At 35.2% G+C, this 27011-nt stretch overlaps 1 protein-coding gene across 2 annotated transcripts in view; it reads right to left on the bottom strand.

Moving 5' to 3' along the window:
• Positions 1-5445: 5445 nt before the first annotated feature.
• The window catches only part of CD2AP (CD2 associated protein), a 145683-nt gene continuing 124117 nt past the window's right edge, over positions 5446-27011 (bottom strand). For both annotated transcript variants that reach the window (XM_049893810.1, XM_049893818.1), the window contains exons 13-18: positions 26743-26885; positions 21119-21231; positions 20300-20404; positions 18976-19160; positions 14484-14547; positions 5446-8309 (exon numbers count right to left, since the gene is read on the bottom strand). In XM_049893810.1, the coding sequence (XP_049749767.1) occupies positions 8268-8309; positions 14484-14547; positions 18976-19160; positions 20300-20404; positions 21119-21231; positions 26743-26885 (652 nt within the window). In that variant the 3' untranslated portion in view covers positions 5446-8267. The remainder of the gene's footprint in view (positions 8310-14483; positions 14548-18975; positions 19161-20299; positions 20405-21118; positions 21232-26742; positions 26886-27011) is intronic.

The following is a 27011-nucleotide window of genomic DNA, read 5'->3' as shown; positions in this document are numbered from 1 at the left end:
TGTGTGTCAGGGTAGTATCCTTTCACCATACTTATTCAATCTGTAAATTGAGCAAATAATCCAAGAAGCTGGACTGTATGAAGAAGGATGGGCATCAGGACTGGAAGAAGACTCATTAACAACCTGTGACATGCAGATGACACAGCTTTGCATGCTGAAATTTAAGAGGATTCGAAGCACTTACTGATAAAGATCAAAGACTACAGCTTTCAGTATGGATTATATTTCAGTATTAAGAAAAAAAAATCCTCACAACTGGAAAAATAAGCAACATCATGATGTTACAGGGTGAAAACTCTAGGTTCTTGCTCTGCATGACTTGTATTGGCCAATAAACGAGAGACTGAGGTGGGAGAACAGAAAAGGCACCTTTATTTCATTGGACAAGGAAAAGGAGTCAGTCAGAGCTGCTGCCGCCAAGACTGCTCCCCAAGGGCGAGGAGACAAGTTACTTTTAAGAGGTTTACAAGTAGGGAGTTCATACAAGTTATATTAGCAACATTCTTAATCATACTACACAGGCGTGATGGGGTTTACATACAACCTCAAAGCAAAAGCAGGATTCAAATGTAAAGCTGGGGAGGGGAAGGAAGCCCAGCAAAGGAAACCGGTTTTTTTGTGTTTTTTTAATTATTATTATTTTTATTGTGCTTTTTTAAGTGAAAGTTTACAAATCAAGTCAGTCTCTCATACAAAAATTTATATACACCTTGCTATATACTCCTAGTTACTCTCCCCCTAACGAGACAGCACACTCCTTCTCTCCACCCTTTATTTCCATGTCCATTCAGCCAGATTCTGTCCCCCTCTGCCTTCTCACCTCCCCTCCAGACAGGAGCTGCTCACATAGTCCCATGTGTCTGCTTGATCCAAGAAGCTCACTCCTCACCAGTATCATTTTCTTATAGTCCAGTTCAATCCCTGTCTGAAGAGTTGGCTTTAGGAATGGTTCCTGTCTTGGGCTAACAGAAGGTCTGGGGACCATGACCTCTGAGGTCCTTCTAGTCTCAGTCAGACCATTAAGTCTGGTCTTTTTATGACAACTTGAGGTCTGCATCCCGCTGCTCTCCTGTTCCCTCAAGGATTCTCTTTTGTGTTTCCTGACAGGACAGTGATTGGTGGTAGGCAGGCACCATCTAGTTCTTCTGGTCTCAGGATGATATAGTCTCTGATTTATGTGGCCCTTTCTGTATCTTGGGCTCATAGTTGCCTTGTGTTTTTGATGTTCTTCATTCTCCTTTGCCCCAGGTGGGTTGAGACCAATTGATGCATCTTAGATGGCCGCTTGCTAGCGTTTAAGACCCTAGACACCACTCTCCAAAGTCGGATGCAGAATGTTTTCTTAATAGGTTTTATTATGCCAATTGACCTGTATGTCCCCTGAAACCATGGTCCCAAACCACTGTCCCTGCTATGCTGCCCTTCAAAGCATTTGGTTTATTCGGGAAACTTCTCTGCTTTTGGTTTAGTCCCGTTGTGCTGACCTCTCCTGTACTGAGGAAACAGAATTTTTAGTGTAACACTGTGGGGAGAAAGCCAAGCAAAGAAAACAGGATTTTTAATGCAACACTGTGAGGGCTCGGTCTCATTGATAAATGGAGAAACGATTGAAGTAGTCAAGGATTTCATTTTACTTGGATCTACAATCAATGCCCATGGAAGCAGCATCAAGAAATCCATGGATGTATTGCATTGAGCAAATCTGCTGCAAAAGACCTCTTCAAAGTGTTAAAAAGCAAAGATGTCACCTTGAAGACTAAGGTGAGTCTGACCCAAGCCAGGGTATTTTCAATTGCCTCATATGCATGTAAAAGCTGGACAATGAATAAGGAAGAGCAAAGAATTGATGCATTTGAATTACAGTGTTGGTGAAGAATACTGAATACACCATGGACTGCCAGAAGAATAAACAGAATACTCCTTAGAAGCAAGAATGGCTTTTGAGTGGATTTGAGTAGTTTAAATAAAGATCAGTTAAAACTCAGCTATTAACTCATTTGGTCAAGTTGCCTTTTCAGTGGTATAGCTTTAATGACATTTCCTGATTAATCAAAATTTTCAGTTTTGGGGGGGGGGAGGAAGTCAATATTCATTCTTTATCCTTAAAGTTCCATAATTTAACAAAGATGTGCATTGGTACACTAAAATAACCTCGTTACTCTTCTGCCCCACCCCTATCCTTGGACATAGGGTGCCCCTCATTTGAAGAATCAAGTTCTATTTTGGGACAATTGTTTTTCTTATATATTTGAATATAACACAACATCTATAACCATGCTTGTGTGTGTGTGAGATTGTTCACCTTTGAATGGAGTCAGTTATTTGCTGAATAGCACAGGGATAGTATGAGGACGATACGAAAACCAGAAAACCAAATCCATTGCTGTCCAGTTGATTCTGACTCAGTGACCCTATAGGACAGAGTAGAGCTATCCCATAGAGTTTCCAAGGAGTGTATGGTGGATTCAAACTGCCGGCCTTTCGGTTAGCAGCCAAAAGCTTAACCACTGCGTATGGTATCTAAAATACTCATCAAATTTGTCTTCCCTAGGACTAAGTCTCCCTAGCTTCGGTTTTCAGCCTTCAAATGGTTAACGGGGCTTAGAGTCAGCAGGGTTTCTGCCACTTTCACATCCCCTTCATTCTGCTGCATAGGCTTTAGGCCTAAAATGATCAGATGGGTCTGTTAAATCTGCACCTGGCACAAGGGTCTGGGGAGGTTTACATCAGGTTTTAGTCTCCTTCATTTTCAGCTGCTAATCAAAATGTTGGAAGTCCGAATCCACCAGGAAGTGCCTCGGAAGAAAGCCTGGAGATCTACTTCCAAAAAATCAGCGACTGGAAACCCTATGGAGTACAGTTCTACTCTGACACACATGGGGTCGCCATGAGTCAGAGTCGACTCTGCTGCAACTGGTTTTCATTTTGCTCCAAATCTCAAAGCACTGGGAAGTCTTTTTTTTTTTTTTACTATTATTATAAATTATGGTTTCCTGATTTCATTTGAGAGGGACTTTTTATTTCTTTTTTTAATTTATTTGTTGTATTTAGAGCTTTCAAGGCAGAAGATGAGTAAAAAATCATTACTTTGTTAAATCAAATTAAGACTTATTCCACTCAGTTAAGAATATTTCTAAAAATAAATACAAGATTAATAAGTGATTTCCATTACTAAAGGATTAAAAAGTTACTCGGCACATTTAAAATAGTTTTACTTTTAATAACTTTATTCACACATTTTTCCAGGAACTGAAATGTAGTAAGAAGACACCTTTGTAATATGATAGGAAATTCTACCAAACAGCTGTAAAATAATAACCATATAACCTCTTGTGATAGAAAAAATGATTGACTCCACACAGAAAATACTGAAACCTATTTTTAAATTTGAGGACTAAGGTGTGCCTGACCCAAGACATGGTATTTTCAATCACCTCATATACATATGAGAGCTGGACAATGAATAAGGAAGACCAAAGAATTGATGCCTTTGAATTATGGTGTTGAAGAATATGAATATACCATGGACTGCCAGAAGAATGAACAGCTCTGTCTGGGAAGTACAGCCAGAATGCTCCTTGGAAGCAAGGATGGTAAGACTTGTCTCACGTACTTTGGGCATGTTACCAGGAGGGACCAGGGGACATCATGCTTGGTAAAGAAGAAGGTCAGCAAAAAAGACTACCCTCAATGAGATGGATTGACACAGTGGCTGCAACAATGGCCTCCAGCCTAACCATTGAGGATGGCGCAGGACCAGGCAGTTTCATTCTATTGTACATAGGGTTGCTAGGAGTTGGAACCAACTTGACAACACCTAACAACAACAATTTCTATCTTAATTTTCCTTATATGGAACAAGAAGACTGGCAAATAATGTGTTGGTAAAAGAAAAGCAATCATGATTAGGTCTCAGAAAAAAATACTCAGCACCCGGTCCCAATCTCCCTGGAGTCTTAACTGGAAAACAATAGAGCCTAATCGATCCATTTGAGCTAAATTTCTATCTGCTTTCATTTCTTAGAATGAGGCTAAATCTGGAAATTGTATTTTCAGACAAAACCATCTATAGAGTGTTGTATTAGGCAACCTCTAAAGTCCTTCAAACACTAAAATTCTTTAATTCAAAAATATACCATCGCATGCCTGCAAGGCTCAATTTTTCTCCAGTGTTTATGAAGAACAGTAAGAAGCAACCAGAAATTTTTAAACTTTAACTTACATGATGTGTCATGCTATGTTCCATATTTTTCGTTTGGCACTAAATCCTACTTCTCTATGATTCATATCTTCTATTAGATTTCTAGAAAGCCTAGAGCCATGCATGTGGCTTATTTTCAATAAGAGTATGTGGGTCTTGATGGCTTCTAAACTCTATGATGTATTCTGTATTCATTAGGACCTTTCCAGTTGCAAGTTCAGAAACCCAAAAGTTTATGAGCAAGTTTATGCTCATGGAACCAAAAAGCAGATGGCTGAGGCTCAGGAATGAATGCAATCAGATTAAAAAAACCTTCTGAATTCTGTTCAATCTTTTCATCCTCTACTGGGTTTGTTCTTTCAAATCAGCTTTCTCCAGATCATAGAAAAAACATGACTGTGGAGAGTGCCCATCATGAGATTAGCTCTGTTTCCAATTTTTAAAATCTCAGTCTCTGATTACTCAATTTCGATCAATCAACGGGTGACCAAACCAAAAAACCAATGGACGACCAGGGAAGTATAATCTGTATGATGGTAGCAGCTCCCATTCGAACAATATAACAAAGGAGAAAGTATCTCCCTCAAAGAAACAAATGCTGTATTCAAGAACAGGGGAAGAGGAAGTACAAGGCCTCCTTTCTTTTAATCTTATTCATCTAATTTTCATCATATCCACATGGTAAAATGTTTTTGAGAAAAGCAAAATACCAGTTTTCTTTTTTTTTGAGAATCTCCTTTATGCCAATCACTCTACAAAACACTTTATATAAATCATTTCAAATTCTCTCAATAATCCTGTGAAGTAGGAATTATTATCTCCCAGTGTCAGATGAAAAAATAGACAGGTTAAACAAAGGTCATCCAGTTCTAGAACTTTTTTTTGTTGTTGTTGTAAAACACAAGGTAATATAAAATAATTTGCATCAGACTCTGATTTAGATGAGCACATGCTGAAGTTAATGAAAAATAACTCATAAAGACGGACATGACTGGCAATACTATTCTTTATTATTAATTTTTCATTTTGAGAGAGAAGCATGCATTTTTACAGCACCTGTAAACAAGTCAGTGAAACACAGCATTCTGAGATTCCCCACACTTTTTTGGAATGTTAGAATACCACAACATCAACTGTATTACGTAACAGTTACTGAAGGCAAGTCAGGCTAAAACAAGGGTAAAAATTTATGGCTAAAAATACTCATAGCAGCAACTTTTAAAAGATAATTTTATTAAATCAAGTCATTGCACTTGGTCATTTTATTGCTACAGCAAAACAAGGCCACTAGATTACAATACTTCTCATTTCTGATTTTAACTGATTGTCTCATTCTGTTCACACATTTCAAGTTTAAATGCATGGATAAAATGTTTACCGAAAGAGCACTTTTTTTTTCCCCCTGTAATCACTGTAAGAAGCATAAAAGAATCCTCTGTTACACCAGGCCCATTCTCTCTTTGCATGTTCAGACTTAAGTTTTATAAAGAGGTAACAACTTTAAAATAAGACAGAGCTTAATGGTCACACAAAACTACTCACAATACTGGAATACAATTAGGTAATTAGCAATATTATGTGTTTCAGAGAATAAGAAACATAAATAATACATTCACCTATAATTTGGCAATGACAGACTCCATACTTTTCACCTTTAGAGTGTGTTATACTCACATTAAAAAAAAAAAAAGGCAAATTATTCAACGATTTACTCCCAGGTAAAGACTATGATTACATACCATTTTGTGATACAAACTTTAAGAATGGGAATACAAGTTCCCATATCAAGAACAAATACTAGTAAATTGCTAGATTAAAGGAATCATTTTTTTCCTTTGAGTTTGGTTTTCTTTTCTTTACTCTGGTCAAACAGAAAAACTGAGACATGAATACTTCAAATACTTTTCTATTTTGACTGAGGAATACACAAGCAAAAATTTTAAATGTATTTCAATACTCACGACCATCTTGATTTTATGCTTAGTGAGAAAATGACCAACAAAAACTTTTGAAAACAGTCTGAAATCTGCCAGAAACTTCCACACCCCATTACTGAGGAGCAGGACCACTTAATAGATTTCCCATTGAGAAAGCTGAAGGGTGATTTCTAGGATACACTGTCATTATTTTTATTTTTATCTAAGGACAGAACTGTTAAAAGAAAAAAAAACAATTTAATTACCAAGAAGGACATTATTCAATTGATTCATTATTCTAATATTTTAGAACAGGAGGGAACAATTTTGTCCAGGAGTGATCTCATTAGGAGAAGAGCTCGAAGGCTTTAAAGGGGTAATATGCACACCTCAGTGCACACTCAGCTTTTCCCAAAAGCACTCATGTAAGCTGTGAATCAGACATTAAGTTATCATGTACTGGCATTTCTATTCATTTCTATTTCAGTTCTCTTTTACTTGAAACATGAGAAAACTTCAATTAACACAAGATTTCAGTTAAAACTAAAACTTAAAGGAAAATATCAGTTAGGTTGTTTAAAATGACATACAATGGAAGCATGACAGTTGGTACTCAAAAATTTGAAAATCATTTGCTATAACAAAGCTTAAAACCTAGTGTTTTTGTGAGTGAAAAAAATGTCAAATAGTTTTTAATATAAACCCATGTTTTTATACATATTTCCTAGAGATAGAACACTTTAAATACTCAACTGATGACAAATGACTAGGAAAAAAACTGCTAATTCACCCATTTTGTGAAAATGCATTTTGAATACAGTAGGCTATATTTGGTTTTAAAGAAGCTGTAATGTTATATTTTATGATGTACTAATGGTAACTCTGGTGGCATAGTGGTTAAGAGTTACAGCTATTAACCAGAAGGCCAGCAGTTCGACTCTACCAGGCACCCCCTGGAAACTCTTTGGGGCAGTTCTACTCTGTCCTAGGGGCTTGCTATGCGTCAGAATCGACTCGATGGCAACGGGTAACACTCTACAAAGTTGGTACCTAAACGGCGGTCCAAAATATCTCCACTAGTTAACCCGGTCTATTAGGAAGATCACACAATGTAAAACCTGAGCGTTTACATGATGATTATTTGTCAAAATATGAAACCTCACACTGAAGTTCTGAAAGCTTTGAGTTCCGTTTTCCTAATGCTAACATTATTAAAAATCAGAGAAAAGGCCATGAAGAATTAAACTATAAAATCATGAAATGAGTAATATCTGAACCTATAAAATAAGCAGAAAAATACAGCAATAAGGCTGGTAATTGCATATATGTGCTGTAGTTTGTAGGCACACCAAGTGAAGGGTTAAATCGACAGTTTTAGACTTCTTAGATCTAATGAATTTGAAATAAAGCTCACATTTTCCCAAATATATTTAACAATTCAATACATTTTAACTAAATTCCTTTTATGAATCCTATAGTGCAAGCAATGTGAAATAATCTAAAAATTGAAGAAATTATTTTGATTATTTCATTAGTTATTACTATATGCATGGGTGAATAATCTGGTTTATAGCTAGGAAAACTCCTACTTCATCACCCAAAGTATAAACAGCATTGCAGACAAACAGGCACAACAGTGTAATCCTGGGTAAGAAAGCTAAAAGTAAAAAATATATATATATACAAAGTTTCTATCCCTTATGTATTATGGGAAAAGTAGTGACTATAGTTATTATAAAGCTAAACTGCCCTCTCAAATAGTATATTTTACAGATTACTTGTAAAGATATCACCATATTTATAGTATAGATCTTTTTTAAAAATAATACTACAAGTTTCAATAAAAAAAAACTATTATGAACTTTCTTTCCTTTTTATACAGATTCAGTAGTATTTTCAAGCAAACTAAAAACAAAAAGAAAGTTTGCAATTCCAGCACAATAATAAGGCCTCTTTTTTTTTTTTTTTCATATTGGCAAAACAAAATATATATAAAAAATTTACCCTTTCCCTAATTTTTTATAGATATTATAGCTCATTTTTCTTTATCACAACACCAACTTTTGTTATTTTTCAGTAACAAGTCAGCTGAAGTTCATAGTGTCGCTTCCAAATCCCTGGAACATTAAGAACACTGGGTCCACACCACCTCAAGAAGACAGAACTGCTTTTTTCAGCTTCTCTATTTCTGCCTAAAATAGAAAACAAAAATGAGCAATAGATAAAATATTTTCCTTTAGCAAAGTTTCTTTATGGGGGCATTAGTAGCTCCAGGGTAGGATTCTTGCTTTCCATGTGGGAGGCCGGGGGTTGATTTCTGGCCAATGTACTTCTACTGCAGCCGCCACCCAGCTGTCAGTGGAGACTTGTGTTGCTATGATGCTGAACAGGTTTCAGCTGAGCTTCCAGACTAAGACTAGTAAAAGGCCTGGTGATCTATTTCTGGAAAATCAGCCAATGAAAACCTTATGGACCACAATGGTCCAATCCCATTGTACATGGGGTTGCCATGAGTCAGGGGCTGACTCAATGTCACCTAACAACAAGAAAGTTTCTTGATTTTATTCTATGTCATTAAGATCTGATCATACTTTCAAATTTCTAGATTTTATTTCCACGGTGTAATAAAGATGAAAAATGTCCAAAAGAGATGAAAACGTCACAAAAAGTTCTTATAATGGCCAACTGACTGTAAGAGATCCATATTTATGCCTATTCCCAAGAAAGCTGATCCAACCGAATGCAGAAATTATAGAACAATATCATTAATATCACACACAAGCAAAATTCTGCTGAATACTCAAAAATGGCTGCGGCAGTATATAGACAGGGAACTGCCAGAAATTCAGGCCGGATGCAGAAGAGGACGTGGAACCAGGGATATCGTTGCTGATGTCAGATGGGTCCTGGCTGAAAGCAGAGAATACCAGAAGGATGTTTACCTGTGTTTTATTGACTATGCAAAGTTATTCAACTGTGTGGATCATAACATATTATGAATAACATTGCAAAGAATGGGAATTTCAGAACACCTAATTGTGCTCATAAGGAACCTTTACATAGATCAATAGGTAGTTGTTCGGACAAAACAAGGGGATACTGATTGGTTTAAAATCAGGAAAGGTGTGCGTCAGGGTTGTATTCTTTCACCATACCTATTCAATCTGTATGCTGAACAAATAATAGGAGAAGCTGGACTATATGAAGAAGAACGGGGCATCAGGATTGGAGGAAGACTCATTAACAACCTGCGTTATACAGATGACACAACCTTGCTTGCTGAAAGTGAAGAGGACTTAAAGCACTTACTAATGAAGATCAAAGACCACAGCCTTCAGGATGGATTACACCTCAATACAAAGAAAACAAAAATCCTCACAACTGGACCAGTGAGCAACAACATGATAAACAGAGAAAGGATTGAAGTTGTTGAGCATTTCATTTTACTTGGATCCACAGTCAAGAGCCATGGAAGCAGCAATCAAGAAATCAAAAGACGCATTGCATTGGGCAAATCTGCTGCAAAGGGCCTCTTTAAAGTGTTGAAGAGCAAAGATGTCACCTTGAAGACTAAGGTGCACCTGACCCAAGTCATGGTTTTTTCAATCACATCATATGCATGTGAAAGCTGGACAATGAAAAAGGAAGACCGAAGATGAATTGACGCCTTTGAATCGTGGTGTCGGCAAAGAATATTGAATATACCATGGACTGCCAAAAGAACAAACAAATCTGTCTTGGAAGAAGTACAACCAGAATGCTACTTAGAGGCAAGGATGGCGAGACTGCACCTTACATACTTTGGACATGTTGTCGGGAGGGATCAGTCCCTGGAGAAGGACATTATGCTTGGCAGAGTACAGGGTCAGCGGAAAATAGGAAGACCCTCAGCGAGGTGGATTGATTGACACAGTGGCTGCAACAATGAGCTCAAGCATAACAACAACTGTAACGATGGCTCAGGACCAGGCAGTGTTTCGTTCTGTTGTCCACAGGGTCGCTATGGGTTGGAACTGACTCGACAGCACCTAACGACAACAACAACAACAATGGTAGGTGACAACAAGAAAAAAGCAACTGTAGTTCTTTCAGCCAGAACAATGTTAAGTAATAGGAGTATTTGAAAAGAACTACTAAAAAACATTAGAGTCCTACAAATCCTTGAAACCAAATTAAGAAATGTAACTGGAACTGCAATTAATCAAGGGGGACAGTACAGAACAGTAAAAAGAATAAAGAAAGGGCCAGGTTGGTTCCATGTTTTCACTAAGAGGTTAAATCACTTAACCTTAGTCTTAGTTTCCCCATTTGTAACCCATATGTTTTAGATTAAATTATCTTCATAGCCCAGGAATACCTCTAAGACTCAGTCAATATATTGAAGATATTCCCACCATTAGGCAGAAGGCATCTTTCACTTAACAGAAATTCACAACTTAAGGAACTAAGAAGGAAATCAGATTTTCCTTCTTTAAGTTCATTAAATTTTCACAATAACTACACAGAACTATTTAATTTTGATATATTACAGATGGTTAAACTGAGGCTCGAAGAGATTAAGTAGCGTGCCAATGTTTCCATGCTAAGCAAATGACATAGGACTTGCATTGGTAAGGTCTAGGGCTCCAAAGCCCAGGCTTTCTGTATTCTCTTTCCATTTATTTAGTATTTTAATCATCTTTGACCTTTGCCTGCATGTGTCATGGAAATAAGTAGGCCTTGCCTTCGCCTGACATCACCACCATCTTCAATATACACAAACAATGCATGCTATGGCTAATCTCTGACAAATAAAACCAAAAAACCAAACCCATTGCCATCAAGTTGATTCCAACTCATAGCGACCCTATAGGACAGAGCAGAACTTGTCCACAGAGTTTCCAGTGAGCACTTGGTGGAATCGAACTGCCAAACTTTTGGTTAGCAGCCAAACTCTTAACCACTATGCCATCAGGGTTTCCCTCGGACAAATAGTCATTTATTAATGATTAGCACTTTGCCATGGTCAAAAAGTATAATTTTGATATGGCCATAATCTCATAAAGGATTCCAACCAAACAAGAATGGTTTGCTAATTTCAGCATCTTTCCTGGTATTATTCTTTTACTAATATGATTATTAGCTACCAATTTAGCAGCACAGGTTTGGGACAAGCCTTAGTCTTTAACTGAATTGAGACAAGATACTTCAGTCTTCATCCTGATGTGCTGTTATTGTCTCTATTCCAAAGATACATTAACCAACTGTACCAACTTAATAGGCAAGGATGCATGGAAAGCAGTAAGAAAAAAAAAAACTGGTAGAAGAGGGAGAAGGGACTGGGAATAACAACAACATACACAAAGTCAGTAATTCTCTTTATAGACTGCAATTTGTGACATAAATGTAGTTATCAGCAAATACTTATACTGCTAGAGTTTCTCTTCTAGCACTTCTACATTTATTGTTCATTTTTAGTCCTTTTTATCACTCTCCAGTATAGTTTAATACTGTACACTGTTAACAAATAGTACAAAGTAGTACCTTTATAATGTTTGGGGAAACAGTTTTCGTTTTAATATCTGATCTTAAGACTTTAATGCCTTATTAAGTGTGCTTTTACAAATACAAGGGTCAAACTTTTCCCATTAGGAAAAAAAAAGTTATAACTCAATGAGATACAAGTCAACCAAGTATCTGTTGGCTTTGCAGAAATAATGAATGTATATATTAGTAAACTGAATCAAATCAAATAGCTCAAAATAGAAATAGTTCATTTGATTCCTGTCATAACTCATAAGACAAATTAAATTGTACATGCATACTAAGCACAACACTATTTTCTATTGCTTTGTAATAAGGTAATTGCCTTATTTCCATGTATAAATATAAGTGTGTGTGCATAAAATATAAGGAATTAAAAGCCAAAAAACATTTTTTAAAAATCTCTCAACTGTACATGCTACACAGTATGAATTTGAGACATTTTCAAAATGTATCCTTTAACATTCATTCAGCAATAATTAGATAACTATTACTTCTATAGCACCGTGCTATGATCTATCTATGGGCAAAGATGAAACAGACAAGGATCCTACCCCACTCTTACAGTCTAGAGAGGAACTAAGTAAGTACACAATAGTAATAAGATAGAAAAGTATTACTTATACATCTCTTACAAAACTAACTAAATCAGTTGCCACTGAGTTGACTCCAACTCATGGACACATCTGAAGGGAGACAAAACTACTTTTAATTAGAGGAAGACTGATACTAACTTAATAAAAGTGACAGTATAAGCTGGGCCTTGAGAATCTATAGAATGTGAGCATGAGAAGATGAGGAAAAAAGGACAATTCAGGAGAATACAGCAAGAATAAAATCAGATTAATCAACTACAAGGCACAATCGAGGTTTAGAAAGTGAGGAGAGAAAGATGAACTAGAACCAGGAAATAAAGGGCCACTGAAGAAGTCTGAACTTCATTTGGCAATCTGACCAAGAAAAGATTAATTTAAGAATGAGAGAGGTTAGAGCAAGCTAAACAGGACAGAAATAATGAAAAAAAAAAAAAAGAGAGAGAGAGAGAGAGAAGGCTAATAGGCCTGAAAGAACAGACTAAAAGAAAACACACGTGCATTAGCAGAAACAGAAAATCAGGAAGAACAGAAAAGGAAGATGAGGAATTGAGGACATGCTAAGTGTTAAGTTCCCAGTGGAACATCCAGAGGGGCTTAATACCTAGAAACATAGGATAGAAGCCGGGAGCAGAAGAGTTAGGTACAGAGGGGGAATACATAGAACTACCATATTTTAACACAAATAACACGTACCTTCTGCACTGGTTTGCTGGCCACATCCTTCCCCCCTCCCCACAAGGCACCCTCACAAGTGCCTCATGTCAATCCTGTTCCACATGTTGGTGCAAAAAAAAATTAGCACAGTACGGTACAAAAATACCTCCCCTTCACCCCCCACAGCCCACAAGCACAGAAGATGCACATTATTTATGTGAAATATGGTAATCACTAGATTCATGGGTTTAGATAATCAGAGTGAATGTGCAGACAGGAGGGCCAAAAACAGTACTGAAGAAACACCCATATTCAGGTTATAAGAAAGGAAAAGGAGGTAGAGAAGTTGGAGACAGAAGAATGCACTATCGCACAAACCAAGACACACCTTTGAAAAGGTGGCAGTGGTAAAAATGTGAAATGTTGCAGAAACTGAAGAAGAAACACTGGATTTGGCATCAGTAAACCTAAAATGCACTTAAGCACTAAATTGAAGGTGAAGAATTAGAGGGCACGAATGTAGGCTATTGTCTGGTTGGCTCTTTGCTTTGTTTTACAGCAAATGAATCCTAAATGAAAAAAGAAAAGCACTACAGCCGATCAAGAAGGCAGATGAGCCTGAAAGGTGGGGTTGTTTTTGAATAAGTGAAAATTTTTAGTATTTTCATAGATAGCCAGAAAAGAACCAATACAGGGGATATTTCAAATGTAAAAGTGAAGTATTTGATAACTTATAAATTACATTCCCATATATTATCTGAACAACTAAAGCTAAAGGTGGTTAAGTGACTTACCCAAAGCAGTACAGTATATAACTTAATCCCTAAGAGCAAAGACTCTGAAAAGTCTGGCTGCTCCTGTTAAAAATTTCAACCCCACTGCTGTTACTTAATTCTAAACCCAAGTTTCCTTATCCTTAAAATATGAACAATAAACCTTACAGCTTGTTATGTGTATCCAATGAGGTAATACGCAGAAAGTGTTAAATCTAATTGACTCATAGAACTCAAAGTTAGTCACTATTGTGATCAGAATTGGAGCTCTAGTCTTTCAAATGCAAGTCCCACGTTCTCTCTGTTCTATAATTCTGACAAAAGAAAAAGGCTAAGTAATGAGGCAAGGGAAGGATATGAAATACTTAAATGAAGAACAGGAAGAGTCTCTGAAAAATGGCAGGGCACGACTTTCTCTAAGATATGCAGAAAGAAGTAAACAAATGAAGACAAATGATGAAGAAAAGAGAACTACATACAGCTCAAGGAGGAAGCAGTGTTGTAAGCAAAAGATCTGGAGCTTGAGACTCACAAGAGGCAAGGGCCATGTAAGCTTTATTCACTTAAAAAAAAAAGGTTTTATTCACTAGTAGATAACCAAATTCCTCACACGGTGCCTAAGAAAGTTAGTGCTGAATGAATGAATGGAATGTGACAGGGAGTCAACAAGAGATTAATTAAATGGCTATGAGGCAGCAGGGAGTGTCCAACTGAAGCAGGGCAGCATAATTTTTAGTGAAATCAATCACCAGCTGGGTTGGAGAAAAAAAACATCCAGTTTATGCTGACTAAAATCTCAATACTGGGAAAACTGAATTACCTCTAGATTACTTCTCATCGCCTTCTCTTCTTCCAAATCTTTTCGTAGTTTTTCTAGTTCTTTCCTAAAAATAAAGTATTTATTAGTGGTAACTCTTTCGATGAAACAATATATTTGACTAAAGTTAACAGAATCTCTGTTGCCTAGCCTGCCAAAACAAAGGGAAATGTTTATAAGGGTAATAGCCATGCTGACAGAAAAATTTCATATTCTCTAGGTATGAATGGTTCAATATGACAGTTAAAAACTCCATAAAACCGTGGCAAAGCTATCTGAGGTAAGGAAATTTATACAAAGCAGCTCATGCTTAAACAAATAACAATAACTGCATATTCAGTTAGCACCCATTTCCTAGGCTGGAAACTCCAGAGCTCAAACAATTTGGTAAAATGAATGTGTCAGCACATGTCACAGTACAAGGCAAATTACAGTTTATTTAATAAGATACCTGAATTTGATGTTTCCACTGTCTTTTTTAAATATTACATTAAAATTGAATAACCAAAGCAATAAAGAAATAGAAAAACTTCAGCCAGTAATCCCTCTTCCTTAACTCATATTTTCATTTTTCTGTGCTCCCTTCTACCTTTTTATACAGTCTGTGGTACAATGGGGAAACCCTGGTAGCGTAGTGGTTAAGTGCTACGGCAGCTAACCAAAGGGTCAGCAGTTCAAATCTTCCAGGCACTCCTTGGAAACTCTATGGGGTAGCTCTACTCTGTTCTATAGGGTCGCTATGAGTCAGAATCAACCCGATGGCACTAGGTTTGGTTTTGGTTTGTGGAGCAAAGGATAGCTTTTATGTGGCCTTTCTAGCCATGGTCTTGTAATTCCAAGCAAGTGATTGAGTGGGACTGTGCAAATAAGGCAATTGTGGTTCACCAAGAGGACTGGTCAGGTTTGCCTTAAAAGCCAATTCCAGAGCAGGGAAAGGATTCCACCACCACCAAGGAAGAACAGCCAGGAGCAGAGACCACATCCTTTGAACTAGGGATCCCTGCTCTGAGAAGCTCCTGTACCCAGGAGACAGAGAGCGAGCTGTAACCCTGAAGACGGCGAGAAGTGGTGGCTGAGAAATGGCAGCAAGAGACCGCACAGTGGGCTTCCCAGCCCACGGAGTGAGAAAGCTGACTGACTTTGGGCCAACGCTTACTGGTGGAGTGGGGTGCCTCTGGGCACTTACTGGCAGGAGTTAAAAGAGCTCTGTAACAATTGCCTGAGCAGGGCAGAGGCCTAGGGCCAGAGAAAGGTGTACCTGTGGGCACCGCTGAAAAGGGGCTATCCTGATGGAAGAACTGTATCCTGAGTGTTCCCAAGCCTGAATTGTAGCCTGTTACTTCCCTAATAAACCCCATAATTGTGAATATTGTCTGTGAGCTCTATGTGGCCTATGCAATGAATTATAGAAACGAGAAGAGAAGTAGAATGCTGTGGGAGGGACAGGTGGTGTCAGAGTTGGTAAAGATGGCAAAGACAGGAGGCACGTCTGACCTCCGCCTCACAGGAATCAGCCCTGGGCTGTTGACCTTGATTCTCCTTTCCCCTTGTGAAGCTAGAGGTGGTCAGACACTCCCCTCATGTCATTTTTACATTGTCTTTTTTCTCTCAATAGCTATAAGTATATAGTCTGTATTATGCCTTTTACAAATTATTTTAAAACATGTTCATGTTGCTAAAATGTTCCTATTTATCAAATTTGCTTTTGGGCATTCAAATATCCAGGGGGGTGGGTGGGTGGGTGTATGTATATTTATTTTGGTTGGGAAGGAGGAGAAAGAGGGATTTTATACAACAACATGAATGTTTCAGTACATAAAATTCCTAAGTCAAAAGATGGACATGTTCAACTTCCTGACATATACTAGAAAAAGTCTCTTCAAGAGTATTTTACAAAGAACTGCTTGAGAAACTCATGAGATGCTCTGAAAGGAAAGAATACATGAGAAAGAAAGGAAGCTTTCGGGGATAAATTCTCTACAGCTTTCTACTGATTATAATTTTTAAAATAATAATTTAAACTCAAATTTATTTAGAACTTATTTTCCTATGTGGCATTAGAATGTTCATCCAAGCTGATTAGTTTCATACTCCCATAAAAACCAAAAAAAAAACCAAACTCACTGCCGTCGAGTCAATTCTGAGTCATAGCGACCCTATATTCCTATAAAGTTATCCCTAAATTAAATAATGCTTTTTGCCAATCAATCTATACTCTGAGTTTATTATACATTAATTGTATATCTACATGTATATTTCTCTGTATTTATAATAGTATTAGATTATTCTAAGTATTATTACTTTTTGATCTGATAATTTAGTACCACTCTCATATTTTTATTGCTCTTTTTTAAAAGCACATTTACAAATGCACAATTTTTATACAAAGTGCTGTTTTTACAAGAACAGGATATCAACCTATACATCTTGTTCTGTAACTTTTCTATTTAAGAACACATTACTGATGTATTTCTCTGTCAATCTTACTCACATTTTTCCATGTCAATCTCCCTCAATTTTTTAATGACTTGTTCTATACATATTAGACTCTAATATCGAATACATGAATATTTATGTATTTATAAGTTACAATAAAATAATACTAAAGCAAAACTCTACAAACTCCAAGTCAGCTTAAGAAATAAAATATTACTGCTCTCTCTGCTACCCCAAGACACAGTCCTCAATCCCATTCTCCCTGCTCCTCCCTAGGAAACCACCATCTCAAGTTTTGTATTTATTATTCTTTGCTTTTTTTTTGCATTCTAATTTTGCCACATATACAAATATACCCTGAACAATATATTGTTTGGTTTTGTCTGCTGTCAACTTTATATAAATAATATTGTACATATTCTTCTGATTTGCTTTTTCCCATTTTTCAGATTAATCCATGTTAATGTATATTGCCACAATTTATTTTTCCTGCTGTACAGTATTTCTCTATCAATATACACCAGCATAATATTTATCCTTTCTCCGGCTCTTCTTTGTCAGACTCAAAGTAAATTGTCATTCATTTCATTTTACGAGACAAAGAACTTGAAAATGTCCTTTGAAAAAACTTCTAAAATATCTAAGATATGTAAATAAACCTGTTTTTAAATATATATAAAACAAATATTTTATTCATTCTATAGCTAATTTAAGAGCACATACAAGCAACTTGCATATGCAATTAGTTCATAAAACAGTACACTTGGTATAAAAAATGCAAAACGACAAAATCAGTAAGTCAGGAGCGTTTTCTAACAGGTACATGAGGGTGCATAATAAATATTTACCAGTTGGATGAAATTACAGGCTGTTTATAATGTGTATATTATAGACTCTGGGGAAAAAGCTGCTGGATTTGAAACAGGGAAACTAAAAATCTGAAGAAAGACCCATCATGTACCAAATTACAAACTCTACTAGTGTAATATATATTTTAAAAGTAGTCACTCAAGATACATTTTTTTTGTTTACATCTAAGAGATGTTTGTAAAAGTGCTCTGCAAACTACAAATACCTCATACTGTTAATCTCAGTATTGTTGGTAATAAAGAACTCTATGCCAACTGACTCATATGAGTCAGAATCAACTCGACGGCAATGGGTTTGGTTTTGGTTTTATGCCAACTGAGAATGGAAGAGGTGGAATGGTAAAACCAGGCTCAGAGGCAGCATGGAATCTATCAATGACTTTCATGCCGTATTCCACTGAATTCTTTTAGAGGCTTCAGAGGAAGAACAGGAAGAGAGCAGCAAAAGAACCTGAATCCTGAGCCTTGGTTCAACTTGATTAATGTTCTTTGATCTGTTTTACCCATTGGGTTTTTACAGGATGATTTTTTAAATGTTAACAAATTTTAAAATAAAATTTAAATACTAGTGGTTGTAGAAAAGATCTCTAAACCAGTAGATAATATGGGTTTCAGTTCTAGCTCTACCATTTAAGAGCTGTGTAATCTTAACACCTTTATCTCTCTGAACTTTTATACTTCATTAAAAAAAAAAAAAAGGAGCTTTGTGATATTTAAAATTTACTTTCATTCTAAAAAGCCCCTAACTTTCAATTAGAGTATATCTTAGAGAACAGCCTTAGAGATCATCTATGTCAACCCATTCATATTATAAACACACAACTCAACCCTAGAAGGACCAGTGATAAAAACTGATCTGATAAGAGGAATATAAACATAGATACACATCATATCCAAAACGTAATATGGCTTTTCCTAATATTTTCAAGAATAATTAACCTCTATGTCTGACCAAAAGATATCTAGACTAAAATTATAGGTACATACATACCTTTTTCATAATTGGGCTACTGGAACAAGTTTTCCAAATCAAGCTTTTTGCCAAAAGGACAAAAGTACCACTAATGAAAATTTCTTTTGAAAACATACTTGTTCTTACCAGAGATCTGGCAGAGGACATCTTTACTAGATACGGTTTGAAAGAATTCTTTAAGTAGTACTCATTAAAGAAGAAAATAAGGACAACTTACCCATGATCCTTTTTTAGTGCTTCTACAATGCAGAGTAATTCAATAACCTGTGCTCTGAGTTCGTCCAGGGGATTTTTTTTCCCATCAACTGTTTCTGCTTTAGCTTTGATTTCTAATGGAGTTAGGAAAGCAGCCATATTTGGTTTAGAAGAAGCATTTGCAGGTGTTGGAAGGTATGCAGATGGCTGAAAAGATTTTTTTTTAAGTTTTTTAATGGCATTATTTACATATTTACTATTATACTTAAAAAGATACATGATTAAACAGAGACTTCAGGAAAAAAAGGTAAATTTCACACTTCAAAAAGCAGTTTGCTTTTCTTAACTGGATAACCAAAGAATAATTTTGTAATCACTAGTAAGTGAAATAGTTTTTATGAGAAATGCCAGGGGTTTTATTTAAAAACAAAAAAAAACCCCACAGATTTATCTTATGAATGGTTTTTGCCTAGAAGCAAGAATCTACCAGCATTATTAAGAGTTTGTTTTGTTCCTACATATTAAATATTTAATGTTTAATAATCCAAACAGCTTCACTTAAAAGTAATTATGAAAAATTTTGTAAATATGTGCAAGAAGCATTAAAAAAGTATCCACGGCCTGACATCTTTTACTATTTTACTAAAACAACAGAAAATCATTTTAATAAAATTTCAATGAACTGCTGAAAGCTGAGAGAATCAGATTTAGTATATTCAATTAACTGAAAAAGTAGCCAAATGACCTAGAATAAAACTGAGGAATAATTTAGGAGGAAACATGACTTTCTTAAATATTAGATGTGTTTCCGTTTTGGTAATTCTATCTTAAATAAAAATGGGAAGAGTTTAGGAAAGAATCTTCTTAGTTGCCTTTGAGTTGGCTCAGACTCACGGCGTCCTTATCTTAACAAGTGTATAACAGACAGAAGGATTCATTTATTCTATCTCTCATTCCATTATACACTGAGTGTTTACTGCGGTGCCTAGCACTAAGCTAGGTAAAGAGTAAATTTTCTGACCATAAGCGCATGTGTTTAATGGCAAAATGAAACTGATACATAGATCTATGCCTTAAAAAAATATGAATCTATATAACATTTATATTATTCATTTAAAATAATGTAAGCCATTCTTACGGAGCCCTGGTGGTGCAGTGGTTAAAATAATATAAGCCATTCTTTAAAAAATCTGCAGAGAATTGTGTGACAAATTTCTCAAATTTTAGCAGAAATTATTTTATTTCTTAAAGAATAGTTTCTCTTGAAGGATACTTTAAATTGCAAAATTCTGACGTTAACAAAGAATTATAGAAATTATACAAATTTTAAACTACCATCACCTCACCTTTGGAGAGTAGCTTGTATCCTTTTTAAATTCAGGTAGCTTTTGGTTGGCACTATCTTCTTCCTCTTTTGGTAACTTCAAGATTTTTTCTGGGCTTTGAGTTGGCTTAGTGATTTTTTAAAATCAAGAGACGGAATACACCAAAGAAGGAAAAGGTAGTAAGCATTTGGATAATAAAACAAGTGACTTATATTCCTTTGTTTTCAGCTGTTACTGTTCCTGATATTCCATTACCGTTAACAGGACTACATAATTTGAAGCTAAATAACACATTTGCATATCTTGATGGCAAAAACAACTTGCCTCTTGGTGACAAAAATTTTTTTCCAGTTAGATAATTTGGGAAGTACCATACTACTTAAGAGCTAATATACTAACACTAAAGTGCTATCAGTATCCCAGGCAATGCATAGAAAGCATAAAAAGAAATTACACATTAGAAACCAGGACAACTACTATAAAAAGAATGAATATTTCAGGGGGAAAAAAATTTTTTTTTTCCCCCTAAAGTGAGTATCTACTGCTCAACTGTAATCATTAATATTGGACAGGAGGATTAAAACAGGCCCCCTGTCCCTTTCTGACCCTGTGCTCTGTGGTTATGCTCTCGTGACAACTCCCTGTTTTCAGGCCTCGTTGAAATGGAACTATCTATTGCCTTTGTATATCCTCACGCTCAAGTATTTGCCACTTGGGTATATAGTTATCTTTCTGATTTTTATATTTTAGTGGAGCTATAAATCCTCTTTCATTCTTTTCTTCAGACGTACTCTGGATTTGATAAATTCTCTGTGTTTTGTGACAGTGATAACAACTTACAGAATGTCCACCGTTGAAGCGACCAGGCAACCTTCGTCCAGGCATCTTAGGTCTATTTGCAGTGAGATGTAGTAAGTTTTCTGAGGATGCTATATCATCAAAATTTACAAGATCTAGAGAATAAAAATAAACATACCTACTAACGGATAACCGCACATTTTAAAAGGTAAAAAACAATGTTTAAGAGTACCACTACTATTAATGACTTAACAAGTTAAACTGTGCTTTTCATATGCATTTGGAAAACCACACTCACCCTTAAAAACAAACATCCTCTTCACCTGATCCTTTCACAATCTAAGGCTTTATAACAGTATAAACCTTGTGCTTCTAATAGAGACTTAGACCTCAACAAAAAGTTCTTATTGAAAGATACAAAGAATAGCGACAGAAATCTGCACTATGACTGGTGGTAGCATAAAAAACTGTCATCTTAAGTTCTTGCTTGTAAAATTACATGTTCTACTTCTTAAATTCATAATTAATTATAACTATCAGAAAAAAAATTTTTTTCTATCAGAAAACTTACAAATAAAACTTGCTTTAAACTTCAGGAAGTATATTAATATTCAAATTTTTAAGTACCTGGCACCCTGCTGCATCCCATTTGCATTTCTTAATGTAAAGTGAAAACATAATTTAATGTGTCTTTATCTGTATATACATGTATGTGCACAGTATATTATAGCTGGGACCCAAACTGTTTATGGTTCACTGCACCTGTACTTAAACATTATCATGTTTAGAACTCATAACAGTTATAAATCTAAGAGAAATCAGACACCAACGGAAAATGCTACAAAGATCATCGCCTTGCTTAAGGACAAATTTGTATCTTTGAAACAGTGGCGTATAATACTTTGTTTTCTTCTAGATTATCCGAAAAAATCTTACTAAAGGAGTTCATCTTCAATTCTGAAGCCCAGCTATCTATACAAGAATACTAAAGGTAAACTCCAGACACTTCCATTGTCAATATAATCTTCCTTTAGTCCAGATTCCAATATAAATATTAACCACAGCCAAGATGTTCTACATGGCAGCAGACATCTTTGGACCGTGCCAGTTCTGAATTCATTCTTCAAGTTGCCACTTGCCTGAATAGTTATAAAACTTCCTGTCAAATATTTAGAAGTCCCAACTCAGTGATATGTTATTTCTTAAAGAGATCTAAAAGTAGTATTCATTACCACCCTCAAAGTTTACTAAACTACTTTCATATTCAAAGTAATTTCTTTAGAGGTTTCTTTGGGGGGAGTGGGGGTGGGGAACAGGGATGGAGGGCACAAAGGTAAGGCAGAGAAAAAGGCATCACTGTCTGGCAATACGCATTTTACAACTGAAACTTTTTGTTGAATGCTGTCCATTCCCTTCCATCTTCACATCCTAAGATCATTTTGTGTGTTACAACATTGTGGATTAAGTCACTAAGGTAATATATTGCAAGAGACCCTCTAATATAGTCGGTTTAATTTTTGAGTCTTTCAATAATTGTAAGTAATAATAAAATGCAATTAACCATAATAAGAAATGTAATGGCTTTAATGGTAAATGCATTATACAATCCCGAAGATCTTGAACTTAATACATATTTTAATATATGTCATTTTATTTATAAATACCATAAACGAAGAAAACAGTTTTTAAAAAGATATGTTAAAAAATATCCTATAGTAAAGACTGCTTTTTAGTAAATGTTAAGTGTGTATTGACAACCTTCAGAAATATAATCATTTTGGCCTGTGGAGATTATTTTCAAATGCATATTTAAGCAATTTGCAGAAAGAAAATGAAAACACAACAAGAGATGAGGACAAACGAAACTGAAAGGGGTAAAAAAAGGTAGATTTATAAAATTATATACCATGCTCATGTAAAATGCCAGCCATACATCCAGTTTTGGGCTATAACAACAAGACAAATATTTTTACTATTCTAAAAGTCTCTCAGGTTCTCCATTTAAGTCATTAGGTTAGTAAAAATCAAACAGTGCACATTTTGGATGCATGATGTATCTGAATACTTTTAAATTTACCTAAGAGTGAAAACAATGGATTTACACTGTATACATGGCATAAAATATATGGCAATCATGTAACTTGGAATCACACTGTCATTCTGCCAGCCACTTACATTTCTGCATATTAACTAAGAGGCCATGGAATTAAAGAAAACAAAACAAAACATCCAATTTTTAGAAAAAATAAACTGACCTTTACAGTATGCCAATTTAAAAAAATAAAATTTATTAAGAGACTATTTGAAACTAATTGGAAAATGTTTCCAAAATGAATATCATTTTATAAAATGGAAAACCAAAAAGGTTAGAATAAATACACAGACAAACATGTACACTTTCAATAAAATTACAAATAAAAAAAAATCAGTGTGCACCACCTATTTATATTGATTTCTTTTAAAAATTGTCATCTTACCAAAATGGAGAAGGGTAGGATACTTTCCTGACACGTAAGGAAAACATGGCAAACAGGCTAGGAAACAAAATCTGGAAAGAAAAGTCAAGGATAGGAATGTCTAGAAAAAAGACTGAACCAAAAAAATTATTTTACAAAGCAGGGAAAAGGAACAGTTGTAGAATGAGTAGAATAATTTCAATGATTAGTATATAATTATTGCAGGTTATCTAAATTTATATAACGTGTGTACTGAGTTTTAGATTTATTCCTTTGTCTTACAAGAGGAAAAACCATGGTCAGCATTAACTTCATTATACATTAAGCTAAAATGAAGCCAATTACTCACTGAACAAGACAGCTTCCGAAGTATAACCTAGGGCTTTACTCTTAGAGGCCAGAGTAATAAATCAATAGAGTAACATTTCATAATATAGTTATAACTGAAATTAAACCACCTTTTAGTCAAGTTTTAGACTTTAGCGCATGAAAATAATTACGATAAAGGAGGCAGTTTTGATTCTATGCTATCATAAAAGAAAAATTTGCCAAATATTATTTTTAAATAGCTCACCATAAAAATATAAATTAAGACAACCAGTGGATGGAATAAAAACAGCAGTTTGGCCATTAGCTGGAATGGGTTATAGACAAAATTTTCTGACCTTCTATAAGTCTAGAGGAGCCCTGGTGGTGCAATGGTTAAGAGCTCAGCTGCTAACCAAAAGGTCGGCAGTTTGAATCTACCAGCTGCTTCTCGGAAACTCTATGGGGCAGTTCTACTCTGTCCTAAGGGGTCGCTTATGTGTCAAAATCCACTCAGTGACAGTGGGTTTGATTTTTTATAAGTCTAGCATCTCTGGATAATTTTCTTATTTATTTGAAGAAAAAAAATAGACCAGAAATGTATAAGTCTTCAAACACTGCTCCACAACGTTTACTTGTTTTTTTTTTTTAAATAAAAATTAAATAATGGCTATAGATGTAAGTTAAGACAGAACTAGGGACCAAAAACAAAAAAAGAACTCTTTGACTACCAATAATTTGACATTGGTGTAAGTGTTATTTCTCCTGGAAATGTAGCAAAGGAGATGAAAGGAGATGATTGTATACAGGAAATTTTTTTTTAAGTGAAAACTTCTTTTATCTAAAAAAAAATTATTTTAAATTTCCACTACCTTGATATAAACTTAATAAAGGAAATCTTTAAGAATGACACAAAACAACAGATAAACACAGGCTCTAAATATTATTCCTTTCTGTCAAAATTGAGGACTTTTGTGATAAAGGGTAAAAAAAATTATGGAAGTTCAAAATATCTTTCTTTTTAGACCAGACTTAATGGTCTGACTGAGACTAGAGGTACCCCAGTGGTCATGGCCCCCAGACCTTCTGTTGCCCCAGGACAGGAACCATTCCCAAAGCTAACTCTTCAGACATGGATTGGACTGGACAATGGGTTGGAGAGGGATGCTGGTGAGGAGTGAGCTTCTTGGATCAGGTGGACACTTAAGACTATGTGGGCATCTCCTGCCTGGAGGGGAAATGAGAGGGTAGAGGTGGGCGAAATGGACACAAAAAGAGAGAGTGGAAGGAGAGAGCGGGCTGTCTCATTAGGGGGAGTGTAACTGGGAGTATGTAGCAAGGTGTATATAAGTTTTTGTGTGAGAGACTGACTTGATTTGTAAACTTTCACTTAAAGCACAACAAAAATTATAAATAAAAAAAAAAACTTTTTTTTGCTTTCCAGAGTTACAACTGTGCAACTCATTTTTTTTCCTCCAACTATTACTTTTGAAAACAGATTTCTAACTATACTTTAAATCGTAATAGAACATAGCATAAACTGATAGAATCCTATTTTTACCACTAATCTCAATAAAAGGAAATACGGGATTTTTTTAAAAGCCATGACATGATTTTTTTTCCATTTAAGTAAGTAAGAACGACTCTTGCCAGTTAAAAACATACTGAATATACTTGAGTGAATGCCTCTATAATCCAACCAACATCTCAATTACCAGAAATTAGTAATGAATATGGCTTTATCCAGAGCAGGCAGTATAAAATGTATAAGGAAAGAATCTAAAAATCATTCAAATTAAAAGAATGAAAGAGGCCATGCTTAAGTCAGAGCTTTTGCACTGGCAAACTGAAAAGAGAGAGAAAAAATAAAATCACCTGAAAAAAACTGAAATGTTATAGCACATATTACAATATGATCACAAAAAACATCTAAGTGTAACTGGCCTTCAAGTTGAAATAGAAATATGAAATGCTAATATTGAAGCTAAAAATACATTAAGACAGAGTTTTAAAAATTTAAAGAATATCATAAAGCACTTCATATAATGGGGATTCAAAGAGTTCTCTTTTGATTTCTGTGATCTTGGATATTTCATGTGTCCGTAGCTTACTTTGTTTAGATGCAAAATAGGGAAAAAATGTCATATGCCTCCTAGAGTTACTGTAAAGATAAAATAAGTATGAGAAAGCATTTTGAAAAAGTAAAAACAAGTGCAAAGCACTATACAAAATAATAACCACCACTACAGAGTAATGATTGCATAATACATAAGATCTTTATCAAGACTTCTCTGTTTCAAGTTTTGGATTTTGTAACTAAAGGGTACAAGAGACCTGAAAAAGTTCAGACTAGAGATATAAAGATGATTAATGGCCTGAAAAATCACTCCTAAAGCTTACGGAAAAACATTTAATTAAGAAGTAAAGCCTGCTGATTCATATTAGAGAGTCATAAAAAGCCTATTTTCTTTTATTGGAAACAAAACAATCTTGCAGGTAAGTGTAGAAATAAAAACCTTCTTTTAAAACATTATCTAGTGCTGGTACTAATGGACAAAATCATCTCATTATTTAAATTTTTTAAAATAAAATTATTTGTGCCTCAGTTAGGTGGTATGGTTAATTCTGTGATGAAGGAATAGACTAATAGATGGATGATCTTTTAACATCTATCTCAATCTTCTGACCAATAAAAAAAAAATTATATGAACTATAACTACACTTTGGCTATTTATCTTTTTTTAGCTTTATTTTATTTTGGCTATATAAATTTTAAACAAACTTCAATTAATTTCCACTGTATCTAACCACATACAAAATGTATACAGAAACTCCTTATTTATAGTTTCTAAAAACTATAGTGACAACTTTTTTAACGTATCACCTTTCCACATGCTGACTTACCTGCTTCTTTTGGGCTCCTTACTACAAAGGAGTCCAGCTCTACTGATTTCGGTCTAAGTGGTAACTGCTCAGAATCTACCTTTGGTTTTGATACTGGCTCAGTTTCAAATTTTGATGAAATGGTAGAAACGTCCCCATTAATCCTGAAATGAGAAAAACAAACATATACAAAAATCACTTGTATGTGAAATACAACCATTTTTAAAAATTGTGATTTAGTGCTATTAAAGATTTTATAGTATTTAACACTGATTTCTTTCTGTTCTGTA

This window comes from Elephas maximus, chromosome 1, assembly GCF_024166365.1.
Source record: "Elephas maximus indicus isolate mEleMax1 chromosome 1, mEleMax1 primary haplotype, whole genome shotgun sequence".
In the NCBI taxonomy this organism is placed as follows: Eukaryota; Metazoa; Chordata; class Mammalia; order Proboscidea; family Elephantidae; genus Elephas; species Elephas maximus.
The sequence above is the reverse complement of the archived record's forward strand: the minus strand, read 5'-3'. Positions and strand labels throughout refer to the sequence as shown.